The sequence below is a fragment of the Haliaeetus leucocephalus genome, unplaced genomic scaffold, assembly GCF_000737465.1.
Source record: "Haliaeetus leucocephalus isolate CR32 unplaced genomic scaffold, Haliaeetus_leucocephalus-4.0 Scaffold384, whole genome shotgun sequence".
NCBI lineage: Eukaryota > Metazoa > Chordata > Aves > Accipitriformes > Accipitridae > Haliaeetus > Haliaeetus leucocephalus.
The window spans coordinates 9135930-9157674 of NW_010972820.1; the positions used below are offsets into that span (position 1 = coordinate 9135930).

Consider the following 21745-nt stretch of genomic DNA (forward strand, 5'->3'; position numbering starts at 1 on the left):
ATTTTCTTTAGCGGAAAAGTGGAGCTGACATTTATCTGGTATTGCATATGAAAAAATGGGAAGCTATCTTAATCATATTTCAACTCCTTCTCTTAATAACTCATTTCAAAACTCTAATTCAGCTTTTCCTTCCATATAATGGGGACAATACATATTATCAGTTCTCTTTGAAACAAACTTCTATTTTAATAATGGATTGAATCAGAATGACAAGATACCCAGAAATATGTGAAACACTAGTGGCGAGTTCGAGCTGCAATTTGCCACCTTTTTTTTTTCTTTTTATTTTTTTTTCTTTTCGATGCTGATCAGCTGAATGACTGCTACTAATACTCCACCTGAAGAAAAGGAGGAGTGAGTTAATTTTATATCTGAAACAGATTTTGATGTGTTTAAGGCCAAACTGATCTGTGGAGATCCATTCTTTGACTGTTATTGAATTCAGTATCCTTTCAATGTCTTGCTCATAAAGCACACAGAGAACACAATACTTCTAGAGCACTGTGAAGAGGAAAAGAAGTTTTTTGGGAGTTTTGTAATAATAGGCTATCCTAGGAATACACTTACAGAAGACTATAAAACAATAAAAAATGATTGCATAAACTTCTTCAGTAGGTTTGTTAGCTAAAAATTAAATTTTACACTGGAATAAACATAATATTCACTGCAAACTCGCTATTATTTACAGACTATAACAGTATAGTGGAAGAAACTCCTTCAACTGTGATACTTTTTGTAGTATCATAGTTTGGCTGGGAAAAAGGGCTTGATTAATCAATACTTTTTCCATCTCTGTTTTTTTCACTCTAGTCTGACTCCTGTTAAGGTCAACAGTAGTAGTCTCATTGATTTCACAGTGGGTTATATTGAGTTAGGGCAGGCACAAGCCCCACCGGGATGCGATGCTTGGATAGCAGAGAGTTTGTGGTCTAATACTGTGATAAGGAAGTCGTGCATTGCACTTAGTGATGCTCAGAAGGAAGACTTTGATTCTCAAAGCTATCTTGATAGATTATAGAGGTAAAACTTAATCTCTTATCAGTGTACTTTGTGAACTATCTCGTTCTACAAAAACAGTTCAGTCTCAAATGGAAGCATTTAACCTTGTTGTATACTTCTCTAGGGAATTATCCTCTTCTACACAATGTTTTTCACCATTTGGAGTGCCTTACTGTAATCAGTTAGGACATTGGTTTTCCATAGTTCGCTCTCATCATTACTCATGAGGAATAACATTTCAATAATTAAAGAAAAACCCCAATACCCTCACCCTAATCTGAGTAATAAATGCTTACCTTGGTACTAATAAAATTACAGCAAAGGCTAAGTCTGCTAGTTTCATTCATCATAATATAAAGATGATAAATGAATGGAAAACATAGTAGTCCATGAGTAATCAAGAAAAACAGCATATTATATGTTGATGATTGAAGCTTCCAATATTCACATAGGCAGTATTTCAGACTTCAAGTATAACACTCTAAAACGATCTTCTCCTATTGCTTGGCTCAAAGATCTAAATCAGTTGTCTTTACACTGGGGGAGGAGGGAGCGTATTTTAAACCAGCTAAGCTGCTTTACAGTGTAGACCCAGAGGAGAAGAAAGTCATCAGAATGACAGAGTATGATAAACTGCAAGTGATCTGGCAAATATAGGAGATTGAGATGGAGAGAGTTCTGTTAAAATGGCTTTACCACCAGAGAAATTGTGACATGGAACCATGCTCTCATTTCCAAGCAGGGGCAGGATAATCAAGTAAGGTGATCACACAGCAAACAATATAGAAGATCATAATACAATCAGTACGTCGTAGATCTATAGACCCGAAGGCGAGAAGGGTTTTCTGCTAGTTGGAGTTTTTCTGTTGAGTCTTATTTTGCAGTGTACATCTGTCCTAGATCATCTGTAGTCTGAATACTTTGCAGTTGTATGCCATTCCATTTCACCCCTCTGCTGAGATAGAGTATTTACATTTAATCAAAACATAGCTTGTTATTGACTAGATAATAACTAGAAGTCTTCTAGTCCTGAGATGGAGTCACAGAGAGAAGTTGCCTCTGCTATCTTTGACAGTTTGTATCAATGGAGTATCACTATGTCTGTAAGAATGTGGGCCTGATTTCTCATCCGGATTTATCTGTTGTCTCCTCTTTAACTCTTGTTATGTCTTCTTGTAATAAAATAAAAGTTTCCTCATATGCATTATTTTTTCTTTCCGTTCTGGAGGTACATACAGAGCGAGTTAAACCAATTTTCAATTGTCTTTAGAAAGGCTGAATATAGTTTCTTGTTACATGGTACTCTCCTCATTTCTCAAATAGTTTTTCTAGACTTACACTAATTTCTAGCTATTGCTGCTAAAAGGCTTAAAATGATTGTGTCTAGGTAGATGACCTTCTAACCTGTAGGAAAAATTAAACTCCCAGAATTCTGGTGAGGTGGCAGTGATGGATATTTCTCAGAGCCAGTTCTCACTTGATGCAAATGTGTGATTCCTGACTTGTGAGTAATTACAGTATTTGGAAATCTGTTTCCACTCTGATTTCGAGCAGAGCCAAATGTTCAGATACTGCACACAAACTGGAAATTTCACAAGTGTTTCTTTTAGAAACATTGATACGTAGCATACTAGCTACATTTTTCCTATTTTTAAGCATCTAACATCTTAGATATACCAGACTTTTTTAATAATTAGTGGGAAGAAATAAGCATTACATGTCAGATAAATCATACTACAGAGTAGAAATGTACATTACAATGAGAGAATAACATGCTATTAAAGCATGTTTCTTTCCATTGATTGTAAAGTCTGGACAGCTAACTCAGATCTAAGTGCCTGAATAATTGCCTACAGTTGGAGGAGGTGAATTCAGCTACCAGCAGTGTTCTGTAATTCCACAAAATTTACAACAGTAACAAAACTGAGGAAAATGTCAAGCTGGTGCAGCCTATGAGAGCTTGAATTGGTCAGCCTGGGAGCCCTCTGACCAAGAAGTTCAGAAGGATTGGGGTTCTTAAGGAGACCATAGGAAATGTCCATCTTCTGATGAAGCTGGTGGGGTGTCACCCTCTACCTTTATGATTATGGAGTATCTAGTTTAACCAGCTTCAGAGTTTGGGGTTTGCAGTCCACTCTTTATGGGCAACAGGGCTCCAGACACAGCCCTTACGGACTGTAAGGGAGATTTTGCAGGAAAAAGAACTCAACCAGAGATGTTTTCACATTTAATGAACCATCCTTTTTCAATTAATTCCTGTTTCTGCTAGCAGTTTGTTGTCCATCACTAAACAGAATGTTCAATACTTCACTATCAAAAACATCAGAAGATGAAATCTGTTGATCCAGAACCATTTTTTTTTTTCCCAGACTCTTTGGAGACTTTTTTCAGAGCCAGTTGTGGATTATGAAGACCTTCAAAATGTCAGAATGATTAGTCTGTGATCCTTATATTTATACAAGGTTTCTATTAACTTGCAGGAAAGTCACAAGACTCATAATTAAACTAGAGTCTTTTGGTGTGGTGGGTTGACACTGGCTGGATGCCAGGTGCCCACCAAAGCCACTCTATCACTCCCCCCTCAGCTGGACAGGGGAGAGAAATAACAAAAGGCTCCTGGGTCGAGATAAGGACAGGGAGAGATCGTTCACCAATTACCATCACAGGCAAAACAGACTTGTTGGGGAAATTAATTGATTTATTACCAATCAAATCAGAGTAGGATAATGAGAAATAAAACCAAAGCATGGGCTTCCCACGGGGTCACAGCCTCCTTTGGGCACCCACCTGCTCCAGCGTGGGGTCCTCCCCAGGCTGCAGGTGGAGATCTGCTCCCCCGTGGACCTCCCTGGGCTGCAGGGGGACAGCCTGCCTCACCATGGTCTTCCCCACGGGCTGCAGGGGAATCTCTGCTCCAGCGCCTGGAGCATCTCCTCCCCTCCTTCTGCACTGACCTGGGGGGCTGCAGGGCTGGTGCTCTCACATGTTCTCACTCCTCTCTCTGGCTGCAGTTTCTGTGCCCGCTGCAACTTTTCCCCCCCTTCTTAAACCTGTTCTCCCAGAGGCGCTACCACCATCGCTGATGGGCTCGGCCTTGGCCAGCAGCGGGTCTGTCTTGGAGCCAGCTGGCATTGGCTCTGTCGGACATGGGGGAAGCTTCCAGCAGCTTCTCACAGAAGCCACCCCTGCAGCCCCCCCCCACTACCAAAACCTTACCCACTATATTCCACCACTTGCTTCTGCAAATCACATTTAAGAATTATCATTAAAATCCATTTTCATCACACAAGATTCACTCGCATCAACAAAAGAATTCCCCACACCAAAATCAAAATAGCATGATTACAACACCTAAAAAAAGTGGACGATTTACACACAATACACCCCTCATCCCTTCACCAGAATTACAACTGAAATTCCCCACGATAATTTTGCTCTTCGCTCTCTATCTTTGCTCAGTCCATGTTTTGCCCATTACCTCTCCTTATCCTTATTACAATCTGTTGATCACTGTGACTATAAACAAAAAAAGCAGTAGTAATGTGATGCCTTCATTCAGATAATTCTCTTATTTGTTCACTGGTGTTTGACTCTGCTCTGGAGACATCTGTGACATTTTACCAGCCAAAAAAATAGTGATGGATGTGTGAATGAAAAAACAAAACACAAGAACATCTTTGTCTTAAGGAACATCTCTGACTTTTGAGTTATTGACTCAATCATCAAAGAGGTAGGGATCAGCAGATAGGAAAATGGTCTAGAAACCAGCAGTTGCTATTTGTGTTCTTGGCTTTGCACAGCACTGTCTTGCTGTAGGTCCCTGAACATGTCATTTCACGTTTCTGGTTTTATTTCTTCATTGAGACATTGTTTTTTCTATTTAAGTGGAAACCATTGCAGCAGGGATTCGCACTTTGTCCTATGCTGAATGTGATGGATTCTCTAGAACCTATTGTCTGGGCTAGCTTGCTTCTCCAACTGTCAGGGTGTAAAGCAGGCATCTATCATCACCAATTAATTGTATCTGAGAAAGTTCCTTATGCCTGTTAAAGTTGACAGATGCATTTGTCATTATGTTGTAAAGCATCTCCCAAGCTTCTCTCTTTGCATGGAAGCTGCCCAAGCATGATTTTTTTTTTTCAGGAGGCTTTCTCAAAATGGTCTCTGAGTTGGTACTGTCAGTGGACGTTTTAATAATATTTTCAGTTCTTCAACATCTCATCTCTCTAGTGCATATGCAGTGTAAAAAGCTTTACACTCAGGAAAGTCTCCCAATTTCCCTGAACAAAGAATTTCTTTTATTCCATTTAGATCAGTACATAACCTTACACTAACTTGTAAGTTCACTTCTGTATGGTGACAAAGCTGCTTGAGGAATCGTCAGACACCTATCTCATTGTCCTGTCAATGTGAATAGTTTACACTCAGTCTCTTGTGTTACCAAAAACTTTGTCTTTTTAATGCTATTTCTTTATTGTGCATAAACTTATTCAGAAGCTCACAGCATATGCTCTAAGTACTCTGTATGTAAGTTCATTTTATATAAATTTATTCAGAAGACAAGGTTGCTATGTAGTACAAGGTTACTTTGAAGTAATTTGGGAAGGTTTATTGAAAGTTGCAAACACAGGGTCTCTGGAGGGGCTTATCAAATATTTAAAGACCACTTACATCTATGCCAGTGGAAACTGGAAAATAACTGACTTCTCTAACTCATTCCAAATTATCAGTGTTTTATCTTATAATGTGAAACTTCCTCAATTCTAGAACAAAATATTTACAGAAAGTAATCAGAACTGATATACCTGCTTTAAGTAGGCTTAAATTAGAGGTGATTTCTGGCAAAGCAGCACATCGTAGAACACATCAAAGAAACATATTCCAACATTTTGTTCTTAAGAAGGACTTTGTCATTTATAAAAACATTTTTGATTCAAAAACAAATTATCAAAACCATGTTTTCTTCAGGTACTGATCAGTCTACGCTAAAACTGGAGTCTTACACAAGGGATGCTTGTTGTTTCAGTAGAGGCTTCTGTTAACTAGTTGGTTTTTGATCAAGGGGTTTCTACTTAGTAATCTGCTCTTCATGCTGTTTACAATTTACAGCTGAAAACATATAATTCATTAAAAGCACATGTAATTCAACTACAAATTAAAACTCCCAGTTATATGAAACTCAATGTGGCATGTATTTTATATATTTCATTTATATAAACTTCCTCAAAGAAATGTATTGTAACCTCTTTGCTGCTATTGTGACAGGCTTTATCTAACGAATTTGTAACAAGCATGTTTGCTTGCTTTTAGAGGCAGTTTTGGCTTTGCTTATCTAGTTGCTAAAACTTAATCTTAGACAAGACACTGATAAAGGCACTTCTTAATTTTTTCAGTTAGCATCCAATCCACTTATTAACTACGGTATAAGAGCTACAGGGCTCTGGGGGGTTTTGCGCACTATCTGCTATTTGTGCTATTTAAAGATATAAACTAAGTAAAAACAAAGGTTACATATGCTGTTTAAAATATACAGGAAATACTTATTGATTTTTGTCACTGGTTTGTTATCGTTATTAATTACTTTTACAGCATAAAGAAGGATTTGCTGCTATTCAGCTAATAGACTACTTCCCTCCTGATCAATTTATTGGAAGTTGTCACACGTGAAAAACATGTTGCTTGATTTCAGTTTGTTGGAAGAAGTTTATAGCTTGATTAAACTGAGAGATTCCTTGTAGGCAAACTTTGATGATGGGAACAAATCAGACTGTCATTTTCTATGGTGTGAAGAAATCCTGTATAATGATCCACAGAGGGCAGGTGATTTGGTAGACCCCAAGTCAGCAAATACTTTATCCTTCTTAGGATCAACTTGTCAAATTTTGGCACTGATGCTAAATCACTAGTCGTGCTTATGCATTTACCTTTGGAGGCAGAATACTTCACACCATGCAGCTTCTCTGCAGACTTTAGGATGATTTCCATGAGAAATGCATATATCTTAGAAAGAGTAAGCAAATGGATCACAATATTAAATCAGTATCAAAGTGAGTCCAAACCCTATAAAGACAACCCTAGGCTTTTTTTTTTGAAATCTAGGATTGGTGGAAAGTTCAAATAAAGCTGTAAAGATTGTGCTGCTCTAAACAGGAAAAGGACATGGCTTTAGCATTACAGATATTTGCGTTTTTTTCCACCTGACTGTCATAATCGCTGCTTTATCCAGACCAAGTATGAGTCATTTACTTTTCATGCAGGCCCCCACTTTCCTCTGACAGTGACAAAAGGAAATGGGTAGAGCCTGTACCTGTTGAGGAGATGTATTATTGGCTGCTATCCATTTATTGATGGCATGGAAATCCATTAACTTTCACCATCCCTCCTAATGACATCCTATAAAGTATTGTCAAATTGGACCTCGTGGGATTGCCAAGGAAAGTATGAGGACACAGGGAAGAGGAGCACCTGTCCCCTGCAATAAGCCTTGCTCTCACAAGTTGCAATGTCAAATGGCTCTTTTTTCATAAAGTCTATGTCAGAAGCATTTCTGAGTCATTCCTCTTGCATTGATCCAAGAATATGAAATCACACATCATTGTTATGTTTTGGGAAATAAGTCGGAGCAATTTTCAGGAGGTGGCATTCAAGGTAGGTGTTGGGTGAAGGTGGCCCGGCTGATTTGCCGTTTCGTTCTGTAGAACAGATTTTCTGGTGGAGTTTTATTGCTGAGCCATTTAGCATCCTCCCAGCATTTCACTTCATTTAAACATCCATGTTCAGAACAGAGCCAAACTCCCAAATAAACCTTGTTGGTTACCTAATATTAAAAACCCATAAAATAAAGTCTCTTTGGCTTCTCAAATGACTCAGTCTGCTTACATGAAGAAAAAAGTTTGTTTTTAAACACGGCATAAAGCAGACTAGACTTGGGTAGATTTTTTTTTCCCTCAGACTTCGCTGTAATCTTTTCTTAATGAAACTATTTTGATTTGGGAGGAAAGAAACATTTGAGTAGTTGGATAATGTCATTTTTTTTGTACAAGTATTGTGAAGTAGGTGTTATTTACCATCTTCCTCAAAGAACTGGATCATTCATAGAGAAAGCTTTGCTTCTTTATTTGTGCATGTTTTTTCTAATCAATCCCCAGTTCAGGACATATGAGCTTTAATCCTAAATTTGCCACCGACTTTAGCTCCCTGTGCCATTTCTGTATTGTTTCTTTGACATAGTTTATGCATTGGCTCACTGTGTATATGAATAGAACTAGAGATACTACGATGTTATGTAACACTTAAAAAGTTGGGATCATTAGCTTTTAAGATACTTCTGCATTTAAGGGGGTGTAAAATTACTGTTACATCTGTGCATACATTGGTATTTCTAATAAGGTTGCTGTTATGTGAACATTGTAAATAGTTATTTGTATTTATGTACATGAAGTGCACACATCTATTCCTTGTATGCTAAAGTGATTTCAATGCTTTCAGGCTTTGATTGCTGAAGCTGAAAAAATAGTTTAACAAATTATTATTGCAGCACTTTTTTTCCATCAGAAATTTTATGTTCATTACCTAGGCACTCTTACCTCAGTTTCTGGTCATTTTGTTAACTAGTTGTAACATAATTGTTTGCTTAAATTATATCAGTTAACATTCTAGCCTCACTTTTTTCTGTTTGAGGGAGGCCTGGGGAACAGTTAATTTTAGCCTTCATATTTCTGGTGGCTGGAACACATATGTTCTCTGTCCTTGCACAACTGGCGTGTTTCACTCATTAACTGTTTATTTCAGCTGCACTGTCTGTTTTCTGTGGGAACTGTGAAGATTTGAGATGCTAATGTTCTTTGAAAGACAGAAAACAATCTCCGTTATTCCCTTAAGACTGCCAGGCTGGTAGGAAGGCCTTTAATAACCTCAGCTTATGTTTTGTTATATGCTGTTGTTTCAGGTTCAATGGATCCAAAGGACTTTCTGAGGGAAGCACAAATAATGAAGAACTTGAGACATCCAAAGCTTATACAGCTTTATGCTGTCTGTACTTTGGAGGACCCGATTTATATTATTACTGAGCTGATGAGATATGGAAGTCTTCTAGAATACCTTCAAAGTAAGCAAATGGCTATAAACTCATTTCAAGGGGTGCCACTGCTGTCAGTTTAGTAAACACACTAACAGAAAAGATAGAAGTACAACACTCTGGTTTAATATAAAAGCTACATTATTTGTCGTGTGTGGGGCTGAGAAAAGAGGAAAGAAAGAGGTTTATGAATTTCTGAAGTGCCAAAGTATTTGAGAAGTAGGAGAGAATCACATTCACAGTTTGATTCTTGCCTTATAATGACACACATTTTTCCACCCAGTTCCATGAGTACATGGGAACATACACCAACAGAATAAAAATATAAGCATCCAGAAGGATAGGTCATCATATTTGACATGAAATAGAGGCACTTCCACAAAATGTACTTAACAGCTTTGAAATCTATTACTAGGCAGGGATAGCCTTTCACTGTGAATTTGTCCCTTGCCTATCGCATTAGGGCTTTTATCTCAGCAGCACTTCAAAGTGCTCTTTTGAAGGCAAATAATAATTAAAAATAGAGTTGTACAGCCTGGAACAGACTAGCGTAATTATTGCACTTTAAGTTCACCCCTGCTATTGAGAAATGCTTGATTCTAGTGTTGTTACCCATTTTCAGTTTAGCAGATGTCTCTGAGATGCTAAATGTCTCTAAAGCTGTAATGATCTCTTGAAGACAAAATGTTCGCTGTGATTGTCTTGCTAAATTTCTTCTCTGTCTCCTGCACATAAGGCAAAGCCCTGTGAAATGCCACAGACAGTATTTACCATGACACATGCCTTCCCCCATCTTCTCTGTGGAACCATTTTTAAAGCGAGGCTTAGTCCAGGGCCAGTTCCATCTAAAGAAATCTCTGGTAGAGGGACAGTCCCACCAGGAACTTCGCAGAGAGGGGCTGCAATGAGCTTGGGCCAGATCATCTACAGTTTTGTAGGCATTTAGCAGCCAGAGGTAGCAAGGCACAAATTTTCTTTAAATTCTCATCTTTGGTGCCTTTGTGTGCTTATCTGATTGAAAGAGCTTGGCACATCAGGAAATGATTGCTGTGCATGAAAACATGTATTGCACCTGAGAAACAGCTCTGAGAAAGCCAGCATGAGTCACAGCTATTGCAGAGGTGAAAATCGGCCTGTTTGTGCATGGAGTACAACCTGTCCAGGACGCATCAGCGCTGCAGCCTGCGTGTGGATCAGTTGCCAGCATATGCACAGCAGCTGCCCTTACTGTGGGCAGCGCAGGTATGCAGCCTGATCTTTGCCTGAGCGCTCATTCCTGTAGTCCTGCATCAGAGAGACTGTGAAAAGCCAGTTGCTTTCCAGGCAGCCATGAAGATAACAGTAAAAATGGCCAATTGAAACCCAGCCTAGCAGTACCTCTCCTTGTCTGATAGCCTGTGCACACGGGGATAAACAGAACTAAGAGGTGGAGGCAGAGATCCAGGTGCTTTGATAGTATTGGTCAGAGAAAAGTCGTCACCGTCAGTGAGAGTAATAAAGAGATTTGAAGCTTGCTTAGAGCTCTGTGACTGGAAGTGATCTGTGTCGGCTGGCGGTCAGTGCACAGCTCCTGATAAGCTTTCTTGAGACTCAGCCACTGCAGAAACCAGGAAAACATTTCCAGAAGGCTGCTGTCTCTGTGTGCACTATGGGTAAATATGGCAAACTAAAACAGAGGGGAAAGTCCAGAGATCATTCTTTGGTTAAGTTTCCCCTCCTAGAAATGCATGGTATGTCTTTCCAGCTTTAAAAATCCCTAATATTCCATGCATAGTGACTGTCACGTTCTACCATAACGACAGCTACTTAATAATGATGGGCATTTGAATTCCCTGTGCACCCCATGAAAGTACTTCGGGATACCTCTTGATGAACACTGCTATGCAGAGTTATTGAGCTGCCACCAGTATGAGAAAAATGCAACTGAAAACTTTTCTTTGTTATTGGATGTGAATGCAAGTGTCATAAATGTATGAGTGTTTTTATCAATTCTGATAGACCTGGGGCTTGTTCTGCAGGGACGCAGTCTTGAAGCCCGGTGAATTATTATGGAGGCAATGCTCTCAACTGGAGAAAGTGCTGCTTATTTACTTATTTTTTTATTGTCAGGCATCTGTCAATGAGAATGTTTTCCTGTCTTTCCTATATGAGATATTGTGATTGATTCCTTAGAACAGGGTACAGATCCTAAGCCTTCTTTAATATTTTTCTCTAATAAATTTTTCATATAAGGGCAATAGTTTTGTCAAAAAATATTAGTAAAAAAGGACATGGAGGCATTACATTTTCTTTATAGGATAAAGAATAAGCTATGGGAAGGTTTTATAAATTCACCGGTAGTGCCTGGTTTTGAGTGTGGAAGTTATATTAACCTTGGGTTTTTGTTGTAGTTTTTCCTGCTTTAAAACACTTTAAAACAAACTAGAGCATGTGTATACCCATATGAATACAGCTGTAAACTCTTCCAACCTGCTCTGAGCCAGCCAGGTAGGATCTGGCTCTGGTCTGGAAACCTCAGTAGTTGTACTAATGCAGTGCTGTGCTTGAACTTGTGTGCTTTGGCTGGCCCAACCAGGGATTTTGGAGGTATAGTCAGAAATCTTTATGAGATGACCATACGTGATTTGCACTTCAGATCCCAAAGAGGCCCATGCTTTCATCCTCTATGTGCACAGTTTGCAGCTCCTGATCAGCTGAGGCTCCTCCTTACAGCTTTCCCTTCTTTAGCTCCAGAACAGGAGCAGCGCAGAACCAGCTCACAGAGGAAGACCCTCCAAGAAATAATGCAGCAGCCAGGGCTACAGTGGCTTCTTCCCTTCCCTCAGCCCACCTGCTAAAGGCAGTAGGTCAGCCTGATCTGGGATCCCAAACAAGCCCCAGTGGAAGAAATAGTCTTTCAGCTACAAGTCCACCATTAGACATGGATCTGGTCCTTGTCCTTTAACAAGGTGCACCTGTGTGTCCTGCAGGGAATAAGACAGGGAGGGTTTAGCGGCTCTAACTCCTTTTCTGCCCTGAAGCAGCTCATTAAATGCAAGGCTTATGAGTCATCCTTTTTTCCGTGACATCCTTGTGTTCTGCCTCTTGGAGCAAGCTTGTGTCAGGCCAGCCTGGAGTGTCAGCAGAGCAACGACAAACCTGTGCCCAAGTCTGTCTGCATCCTAGTCTGCTTTCACCAGGAGGTAGTTCGCAGCCTGTGCAAATGAAGGAGCAGTGTGAAAGGGAACATGGAGAGAGGGATTTTAAACTGAGTCACATCATAAGCCAGTTTCCAAAACCCAGGGACTCATGCAAGGTACTTGTAAATATTTAGTTAATTTCTGATTAAGTACAACTTAAGCATCATTTCCAGATTTATGTCTTTGTCCAGCAAGCTGAATAATAAATGTTGATGCCTGCCAGTCACCAGAACCGCAAAACTTCAGTGTTATATTATTCTGTGGCCTGATGATGGATTTTCTTGATGGTTAAGCCATAGATTTTCACATAGCCTGATTTTTATCCCTCTCTCTTTTAAAGGTCAAGGCAGCTATTAAACACATGTGTGGGAGAGGAAAAGACTTTCTGGGTCAACAATAGAAGTAAATAATCTTAGTGCTGGATTATCATGACAATGACTTTAGCCTCAAAAAGGAAGTAGGACAATAGATATACAGGGAAAATTCAATCATTTAAAATTAATTTCTTTTACCTATTCATCTCAGAACATCCAGATGAGCAGGAAATTCAAGGCCTGGAGATTGCAGAATAGATTAGTAAACAATGGAATTTCACACTCCTCATAAGGAGTGATTGCAAGGTTAGGTCAGATAAAATGCCAGAACTGGGGCAGGCTATGCAAAACAATGCTAAGACACACTTTCACTACGAATCAATTCAAAATAAGCCACAGAAAAGTGCCAGCTACAAATGTTTTATTTTCTTTTACACAGAGGCAGTAAGGAAAAGTCACCATCCTCAATGAGAAAGGAGAGTACTAATAAACGTAGCAGCAAATGCTTAGCTTTTTGATATTGTTAAGATTCTGAAACAGAAAGTTGAAACTGTTTTGAGTATTAGAGGCTACAGAGGTAGACACTTAGGCTTCGGTGCTGCAGTGTTTGGGTTTGGGTGGCAGTGATGCTTGAATACAGCGCTGATTTGGCTTACCTAGATTACCCTGGGGTATGAATTCTTTGCTGTGAGGAAGTCAGCTGTCCCCAAAAATGCCACAAAGGCCCTGAATTTGAATTCTAATGTGTTATACTCCAATTACTTTTTTTTTTGAGTACCTGTCTTTCTTACTATTTTTGGCTGCAGTTTTTCATGGCCTAAGTCTCTTTACTTCATTTCTGGAGGGAAGTTGCTCTGCTCAAAGTTCTTCTACTACTTTGTTTGAACAGCTGATCTTTGCCACATCTCTATTTCTGGGACATGCTGATCTTACAGTGGTGGGAATGACATGCACATTGCTTCAGAAAGTTCTACAAGAGAAGCAGGCAGCTTGAAAGCAGCTCAAGGAGTCCTACTGTTGAGTAGCAGCAACAGATATAACAGCGTGAAGCAGTCAAGTGGACTGGAAAGTGAAAATGAGAGTTACACTTGACAGTAGATGGTATATTTCCTAGTAAGAATCATTGGAGAACAGGGAAACAGCATAATTCTGTGCTTTTCCATCTTTAATCAGCTTTGGCTACACCCAGTGAGTACTGACATTAACTCTTACTCACAGTTTGAAGTGGGTTATGCACTTGTCAGAAAGGCAAACATCTGCATTACTATCGGTGGATAAACGCCTTTTTCTTTGGACTGTGTCCAAAGGTCTTTCCAGGCCTAGATGAACTGCTGCATTTAGTATGTACTCTTTTAAAGAAGATGGGACAGGCATTGTTATGCAGTTATTGTGCAACTAGCTGCATGACTAAGTAGTGTCATTCACTAACCTCTGTCATTTGGTCAGGCTGTTATGTTACTGTATTGCATGGTTTTGTTGATTTGTGTTGGCTATTGGAACCAGTCAGCTGTTATGTTATTTATATCTGAATACGGTAAATACTATGTTATCCTTGTAATCTTCTTTTTAAACAGAAGATGCAGGCTCCCAAATATTCCTGCCACATCAAGTAGACATGGCTGCTCAGGTGGCTTCCGGGATGGCTTACCTTGAATCTCAGAATTATATCCATCGGGATCTGGCAGCCAGGAATGTTCTTGTTGGTGAACACAGTGTTTACAAAGTGGCAGACTTTGGACTTGCAAGAGTTTTTAAGGTGGGTTGTGAGAAGGTGAACTGGCTCTACTTTAACGCTGGGGAACAAGGTGGAAGAGGTCAACTAAAGGACAAACTGTAGCCTCTGAATTGCTGGGTCCAGGCAAAAGGCATGTCCAGGGAGAAGAGGACCCCTAACGTGTTCATTTGTATCCTCTACCTGTGTTATCCCATGCAAGGTTAGAAGCTGGCCAGTGCCTTTGTGTCAGTCTGAAGATGGCATCCTGGTGATTGCTTCCCACTCAGCCAGCAAGGAAGGAGCCTGGCAAGCAATGCCCTTTCCTGCACAATCTTTATCCACATCACTAGTGTCTGCCCCATGGAGAGAGATCACAGGAATGATGGCCAAATTATATTCCTGAGCCTGTAAGGGAAGGCATATAAAAATGTATTGACAGGTATTCTCTCCTTCTTCACTTCCCCACTGCCTCCATGATGCTTGCGAGTGCAGGTAGTAATCATAAAAGAACCTTACTCCTCTCCACGACTAACAGCAGAGTTCATGAAGTGAGCTCTCAGAGCTTTAAATCTGATGCAGTTTCAAGTTCTTTGCCATTGCACTGTTTTTTTTCTCTAGTCCTTGAGGACGTGGAATGCCAAGTAACGCTGACCAAGATCACCCTAGGAAAGAGCTGTGGTTTAGAAATGAGATTTCCTACCTCTGAAAATGATTTGATCAGAGTTGGAAAGATTTGATTTGACATATTTTATGGATTTCAATATGTAATCCATAATTACTGAGGTCTTATTATTGTTTTTATTGATTTATGTTCTTGCACTGAGAAGGAAAAACAGAGAAAAAAGCCCTCTGCTTCTCGTTTGTTTTTTTTTCCATTCAAGCAGCAGAAATTGAAGTTCATAACAGTTGGATTTATTACATACTGAAGTATAGAATAATGGCTTGACAATGGCATCAAGGGACTTTGAAAGTGCTTTTTGCTTAATTTTGATTCTTCTAGTTATGCATAAGTTCAGATTGCACATTTTTTAACATGAAAAATATTTATTTTTAAATGAACAATGCTTCAAATGGATATTTCTCCTCAGTCCTCCCTAGAGAGGGTAATAATTTACAGCTGTTGACATTTCTTGTTAAAACTGAACTTTACTAAAATACTCTGTCATAGAGTCATCTTGGCAGACTTTCTTAGGAATATTCTTTCCTAAGCCAAAGCACTAACATGGTCACATGCAAAGATCCCAAAGGAGTAGGTGTGAGAAATGAAATTTCTATTTCTATATGTGTTAATTAGCATAACAAAATCGTTTCTAGAAATTAGTATCATGGTCAAGATACAACCTGCATCAATATGTAGATACAAAACAGTAACAACCAGTCTTTTCAAAACTATAGGGCAGTACAGCTGGGCAATATACGTTCTGTATTAAAACAATCAAACAAACAAATTCTTGTACACATTTGCCTGGATTTGCATGTGAAAAACCTGACCAAGGCTTGGATGTGACTGATGTGCACTAAATTATGCTTAGGAGTTAAAGAGAGAATAAATGTTCACAAAGTTTAGATGTGTATGCTATAAAACTTTAAGGACATGATTCTACAAAATTGCAAGTAAATAATTTTTCTTTTTCTATGTGTCTTTCATCTTCACTTTACATGAATTAATTGGACCTGCTGTAAGCTAATATGTTAATTTGAATCACTTGGAGTTTGTTCTTTGGTCTCTGAAACCTGCTTAAGTGATTGTTATCAAAGTCAATGGCCCTTCAACACTGCAATAAATCACAGAAGAAAGTTTCCGAAATTCATTAGCTCTTGCTCTTTTGCCTTCTCTGTTTACTGAAGAACAGACATAGAGCCATTTGGTCTCTACTGTCAGCAGTCTGCTTACACTGCCACTCCTGACAGACTTCTGAAATCTTGCATGCCAGGTCCAGAATTCACAATAGCAGGTCATAATTAATCACGAGCCACTCCAACGCTGTGTGCTCACTTGAAATGAAAAATGCTTTAGAAAAGCCTCCAATGAATGGTAGCATTTCTCAACTGTGAAGCCCAATTCAACAATAGACTTCAGAAAGTGCATGCTTTAATACTGTGAAAGGCAAGTGCTTGGCTAAAAGAGGATAAGATTAAGCACATGCTTAGCTTAGTCAGGTGCTTAAGTGCTTTGCTGAAGCAGATCTGAAATCAGGCTTGCTTCGTTTTGCCCATGACAGGTAGAAAATGAAAACATATATGAAGCTAGGCCTGAAACAAAACTCCCAGTGAAATGGACAGCCCCGGAAGCAATCCGCTACAACAAATTCAGTGTTAAGTCAGATGTCTGGTCATTTGGAATACTTCTGTTTGAAATAATCACCTACGGGAAGATGCCTTACGCTGGTAAGTGCTTTTACCTAAAGAATGTCTGATGTTTTCTTGCTTTAAGAACAACACAGAAAAATGTTGAATGCCTGTACTGCGGGCATGTTAAAGGGTTAAAACTTTAAATACAGAAAGAAGGCTGTTCAGATGAGGCCCATTTGGTGGGTCAGACCTTCTGGCTGCCCCAGGCTCCCTGGAAGCTTTCCAAAGGCTGTGATTAGCAGCCATTCAAGCTTCCTCTCACTGGAGTCAACCTGCATTGCGCAGGCACCTAAGCCAACTGGCTATTTCCCTCTAGCATCAGCTCAAAGATGCCAATTCTTGGAATGTGCAAAAAGGGAAGTTTTTTCTGTCTCCCATCCTGCCCTTGTTTTTGGTTTTGTTTTGTTTTGTTTTAATTTATTTTTTGGAGGATATCTCATGGCAGAACAGATTATTATGTGTGAAGTGCAGGCACTTGAGGAAGAAGGTGTCTGAAAAATGAATCGGGGTGTTTTTACCCCCTTCCCTCATATTTGACTATTGCAATGGAAAGTCTCCATAGAGAGAAGGATCACAAGAATTAGGAATAAAATGGCACCAACCTCAAAAGTAGATTTAATGGTATAAGAGCAGCTATTATTCCTAGCATCATGAGAAATGGTCAAGGAACTGTGGCTCCAATAACACAAGATATCAGTGAAATGATTGACTGTGACTCATTTTGTGCTGGCGAGGAGAACACAAGGGGAGGACTAAAGCAAAAAAAAAGTTATGCTGCATCTGCACAGGCCTGAGGGGTGGTGCGTTCATCATAAACTACATTTCACAGGGTCCCAAACTGGTATTTCCTGTAAAAGGAAAAATTGATTTTGCTTTTTGATTCCCACCCTCACCTCCTCTGAAACCATTCTGAAAAAAAAAAAAGAAAACCAAAGCCAAAACCCCTCAACTCTTTCTTCTATAGACGATAGGTGTGTGCATATGCACACATGCACATAAATAAACTATTCAAGTATAAATGACATGTAACACCATGATTCTTGGTATTGTCTGAAAATATGTTCAGCATTATCCCTTTGCAAAGGCATAGTTTACCTGTAACTTTACAGTAGAAAATGTCCTTTTGCTGTGGCTATTTGCTTCCTCGATACTACTTTCAGGAGTTTGTCCTCAGTAATCAGTTAGGAGAAGAGGTTACGTCGATCCATGGTGGCAGTGGGTAACATACAGGGGGAACACCATTCAGAGATCTAGGGAAAAGAAGTAAAGATTATGCAGTTCAAGATGTAATTTGAAGAGCAGAAAATTGAAAGGGAACAGGACAATAGCCTTAATATATAAAGGTATAGCAAAGGTAGGGGAACGGGTTCTTCTCCGCGACTCGCGGTGACAGAGCAGGCAGGATGCCATCGCGTAACTGCACCAGACGAAGCTTAGGGCTGACGTTAGGGAAAACTTTCGAAATGTGAGGAAAATTCAGCAGCAGGACATATTTTCTCGGGGGATTTTGGAGTCACTGAGACAAGAGGGGTTTAGGAACAATTTAAGCGAAACAGATGTCAGAAAAATTTCGGCAAACCCGGGTGGCGGAGGAAAGCCTGACACCCAGACGAACCCCTTTGCTGTGCCTCTCGGGTGGCGCGGTGGGGGTGAGGGGGCTGGGAACCGCCGGAGGTGTTTTGTAACTGCTGGTTTGGGACCCTCCAGTGGCTCCTGTCGCCGTTGAAGGGGGCTGCGGAGGCCAGCCCTGCCCTCAGCCTGCACCCGTACCTCACGGGGCCGGCACCCCGTCGCCTCGTCTCGGTAAGGGACAGGGACACGCGGCGTCACGAAGCGAGACCCCCGAGCGGTCTGATGAGCTCCTTCCGGCTTGCAGGTATGCCGGGACACCAGGTGATCCAGATGCTGGACAAGGGGTACCGGCTTCCTCAGCCGCCGACCTGCCCGGCGCCGCTCTACCAGCTGATGCTGCAGTGCTGGAGCGCGGAGGCGGGCGGGCGGCCCACCTTCGAGACCCTCTGCGAGCAGCTGGAGACCTACTTCGAGACCGAGTCCTCTTCCTACGCCCACGCCCAGGCCGTGGTGAAATGAAGGCCCCGGGCGGGGGCCGAGGGACAGACGCTGGCCGAGGTGGCCGAAGGAGGGGCCGCGAAATCAGCCTGACCTCAGGCGCGGAGGTTGTTAGGGGGCGCGGGGGAAATCCGGTGGGTTTTCATCCCCGCACGGCTACTCAGAGGCACTTATCGTCTTTGCTGCCGGCAAGCGTTTGGCAAGACTAAGCGCCAGGAAGCTGGAGGGGCGGGGGCTTCTCAAAAATAAAATGTCTTCTATTTATTTTTAAATGAGAGATTGCAAGAATGAACAAATGAAATGAGTGTTGCTCAATAACCGTTGTAGCGTTTTGTCATTTCTTTATCGGAATGATTATTTGCTGTTCCTTAGATTCTTCATTCCTACCAGGTTGTTCTCATGAGGGAATGTGATGGCTCTACACAGCAGGATCTGTGCTTCCAGAGTCCTCTCATTGTAAAAAAAAAAAAAATAATCCCGTGACTGTGATGATGGCAGAATCCAGATTAATTGCCTTGCTTAGACTTGAAGTACATGTGCTTTTGCTGTATCAGAAAATAACACAGATGTTCATGGGAGAAAAGGAATTATTTTGTTTTGTGGATGCAAAGAGTGATCTTTTTTAGTTTGTCTACTCTTCCTCTTTTGCAAGAATAAACACAATTATTATTAGTTTCTTGAAGCTGTTTCTTCTTAATGTTGTTAAATAGTGCCACGGAACCGATGAGTTATTGTGCATTGAAGTGTAAGGATTTGTTCTATAGTTCTTCATTTTAGGACTATTGGCGGAGAAGATACTTTAACAAGAACCCAAGACTGCCTTAGCCTTTTAGAGTGACACCCTTTCCTATCCTGCTGCCCACATCATGGAGCCTCTCCAACAGGACAAGGCCCAAGGCAGGTCTAGGTATTTTGCAGAGGAACTAGCAATCCATGCTTCCATCTTCTCCAGATGTAACTTTAATACGGGAGATTTAAATAATAGATGAACCATTTTATTTTGTTCTATGGGGAAATGGAACCCAGGTGCTTCTGCTAGCAGTCTTTACAGCTACAGATTTTAGATTTTTTTTGCAGTTTTTCTAATTAACTACAGTATCAGTTCTGCTACGATCTGATATCAGTGACAGTTTTATGTTCTCAGTTGTGAGGCTTAGAGAACCAAGTTTTAATTATTTACTTATGATTCATCAATTAATTATTTAACAACATAATCCAGGAATTAAGAGCTGTACTGTGTCAACATAGTGTGAGCTCAGTATAAGTGTGCTACCATTTTCCTCTCATATCAAAAAAGGGTATAAATAAATGAAAAGATTCATTACCTTAAAGGCTGAGTGGCTTTTATTACATATTTTTCATTTTCTTTTCTTCTCTTTATACTTCAAATCCATTCATCTCAGTGCCTTGGTTCTAATTTTTAATTTCCTTTTCCCCTCCTCTACTTTGGGAAGGCAGCACACCATTTTTTTCTTTCATACACATCTCTTATGTACTTGCTATTCAAAACTCCTTTCATTATTTATTGTTTTTCTCCTCTTTCTATTTTACTACGTTTAGAGTCTTTCTAGCATTCTGTCTCTGTTCACCTTAATTTTCTGTACAGTGTTTATCCCTACTAACCCTCTTTATACTAATTACATTTGTAAAGCACGATACAGTGATAATTAATTAGCTGTCATAGTATCCATGCAATTTTGGAAAGTAATCATCCACTCTGAAAGAAGAGGTTAAATGGCTTTGCCAAACCCATCCTAATAAGAATTGGCGTGGAAGGAACTGGGATACTCCCAGGCAAAGTGTCCTGCTGTCCTCCGTCCATGTTTGTTTTGAGACTAGCTACCAGCTCATGGCCCCAACAAGATCTTATTTATGATTATCAAACCTCCATCAATCCATGCGTCTCTCATCTGGCTGGGAGCTGTGTTTAACATTGTTACAGTATGAGGTTAGCAAATCCCACAGAGTAGGTTTATGTAATCGGAATAGGTATGCTGTTATTTGGAAAGATCTCTGTGTCAAACTTGCAGTCTTGATGTTCAAGCACTATTTCTAGCATGATTTTAAGACTTAAAATATTAAGAAAGTTGCAAATAAAAGTTGAGTTTGCCCAACTCAAAAAAACTGTTGATAAAAGAAATATAATCTTAAAAAGTACAGACGTGTGCAGTTGACAGGAGATGAGTTGCCAGGAAAAAAAAAAAAATTGACAGCAGGGAAATAGCAAAGTTCTCAGAATTCCAGATTATACCAACTGGTCCAAGCTGTTCTGTGCTGGCCTCTGCCCTCGGGTGGAAGTCAGCAGGATCTTGCAGGACTCCACTGAAGAGACACCAGTAATTCTGAAGAAAGCACACCTGTACAGTAAGTATCTTCCTAAACTAGCATGTAGGGAATAGAAGGTCTGTTCGTCCAGCTAAGTTGAATACTTTGTCTCCTTAATTTCTCCCATAGTCAGAGAGAGAGGCTTCCTGAGGTGGTGAATCAGTGCATTAAAATTGCATTTCTCCTCTGAAGAACCCCTGGTGGCCTTCTTTCTGTTTGCTGCTATAAAGGTATCCAGGAGAGATGAGACTCTGCTGAGGGGTGGATGTACTAACCCACATGTTGCAAACTGAAATTAGCTGTTTCGAGCTCCCTTTACCAAGCGTGGCCTCACGAACCACCTTTAGCTGAAAGGAGCAGAAGCTGCAAGCGAGCTGCGCCCTGCAGATGTGTGTGAGGAACGGGCACCCACATGTGATGGCCTGCAGGTGACATGGCCTGGCACGCCGTGCTGCTGCCGGCAAGCATGTTCCCCTGCTGCTGCATCCTGCCGTTTTATCTTTTGTGCTTTCTCTTTGCATGCTCGCACAGCCACAGCTAGTTAATGGAGTTTGGATCTGCCAGCTGCCTCGAGCATGTGCTGGACCAGAGCAGGAGACAAGCAGCAGCACTGGCTGAAAGCAGGAGGTAGGTTCACCTTGGTGTGTCTCATTTAGGCACTGCATTAAATAAATAAGTTCATTTGTCTTCATCTTTGAGGCAGCATGTGCATATA

The 21745-nt window shown here is 40.5% G+C and overlaps 1 protein-coding gene across 1 annotated transcript in view; it reads left to right on the top strand.

The window, feature by feature from the left end:
• The window catches only part of FRK (fyn-related Src family tyrosine kinase), a 51775-nt gene extending 33049 nt beyond the window's left edge, over positions 1–18726 (top strand). The window contains exons 5-8 of the mRNA XM_010573437.1: positions 8948–9106; positions 14144–14325; positions 16506–16671; positions 18512–18726. Coding sequence (XP_010571739.1) covers positions 8948–9106; positions 14144–14325; positions 16506–16671; positions 18512–18726 — 722 coding nt within the window. The remainder of the gene's footprint in view (positions 1–8947; positions 9107–14143; positions 14326–16505; positions 16672–18511) is intronic.
• The last annotated feature ends 3019 nt before the right edge of the window (positions 18727–21745 follow it).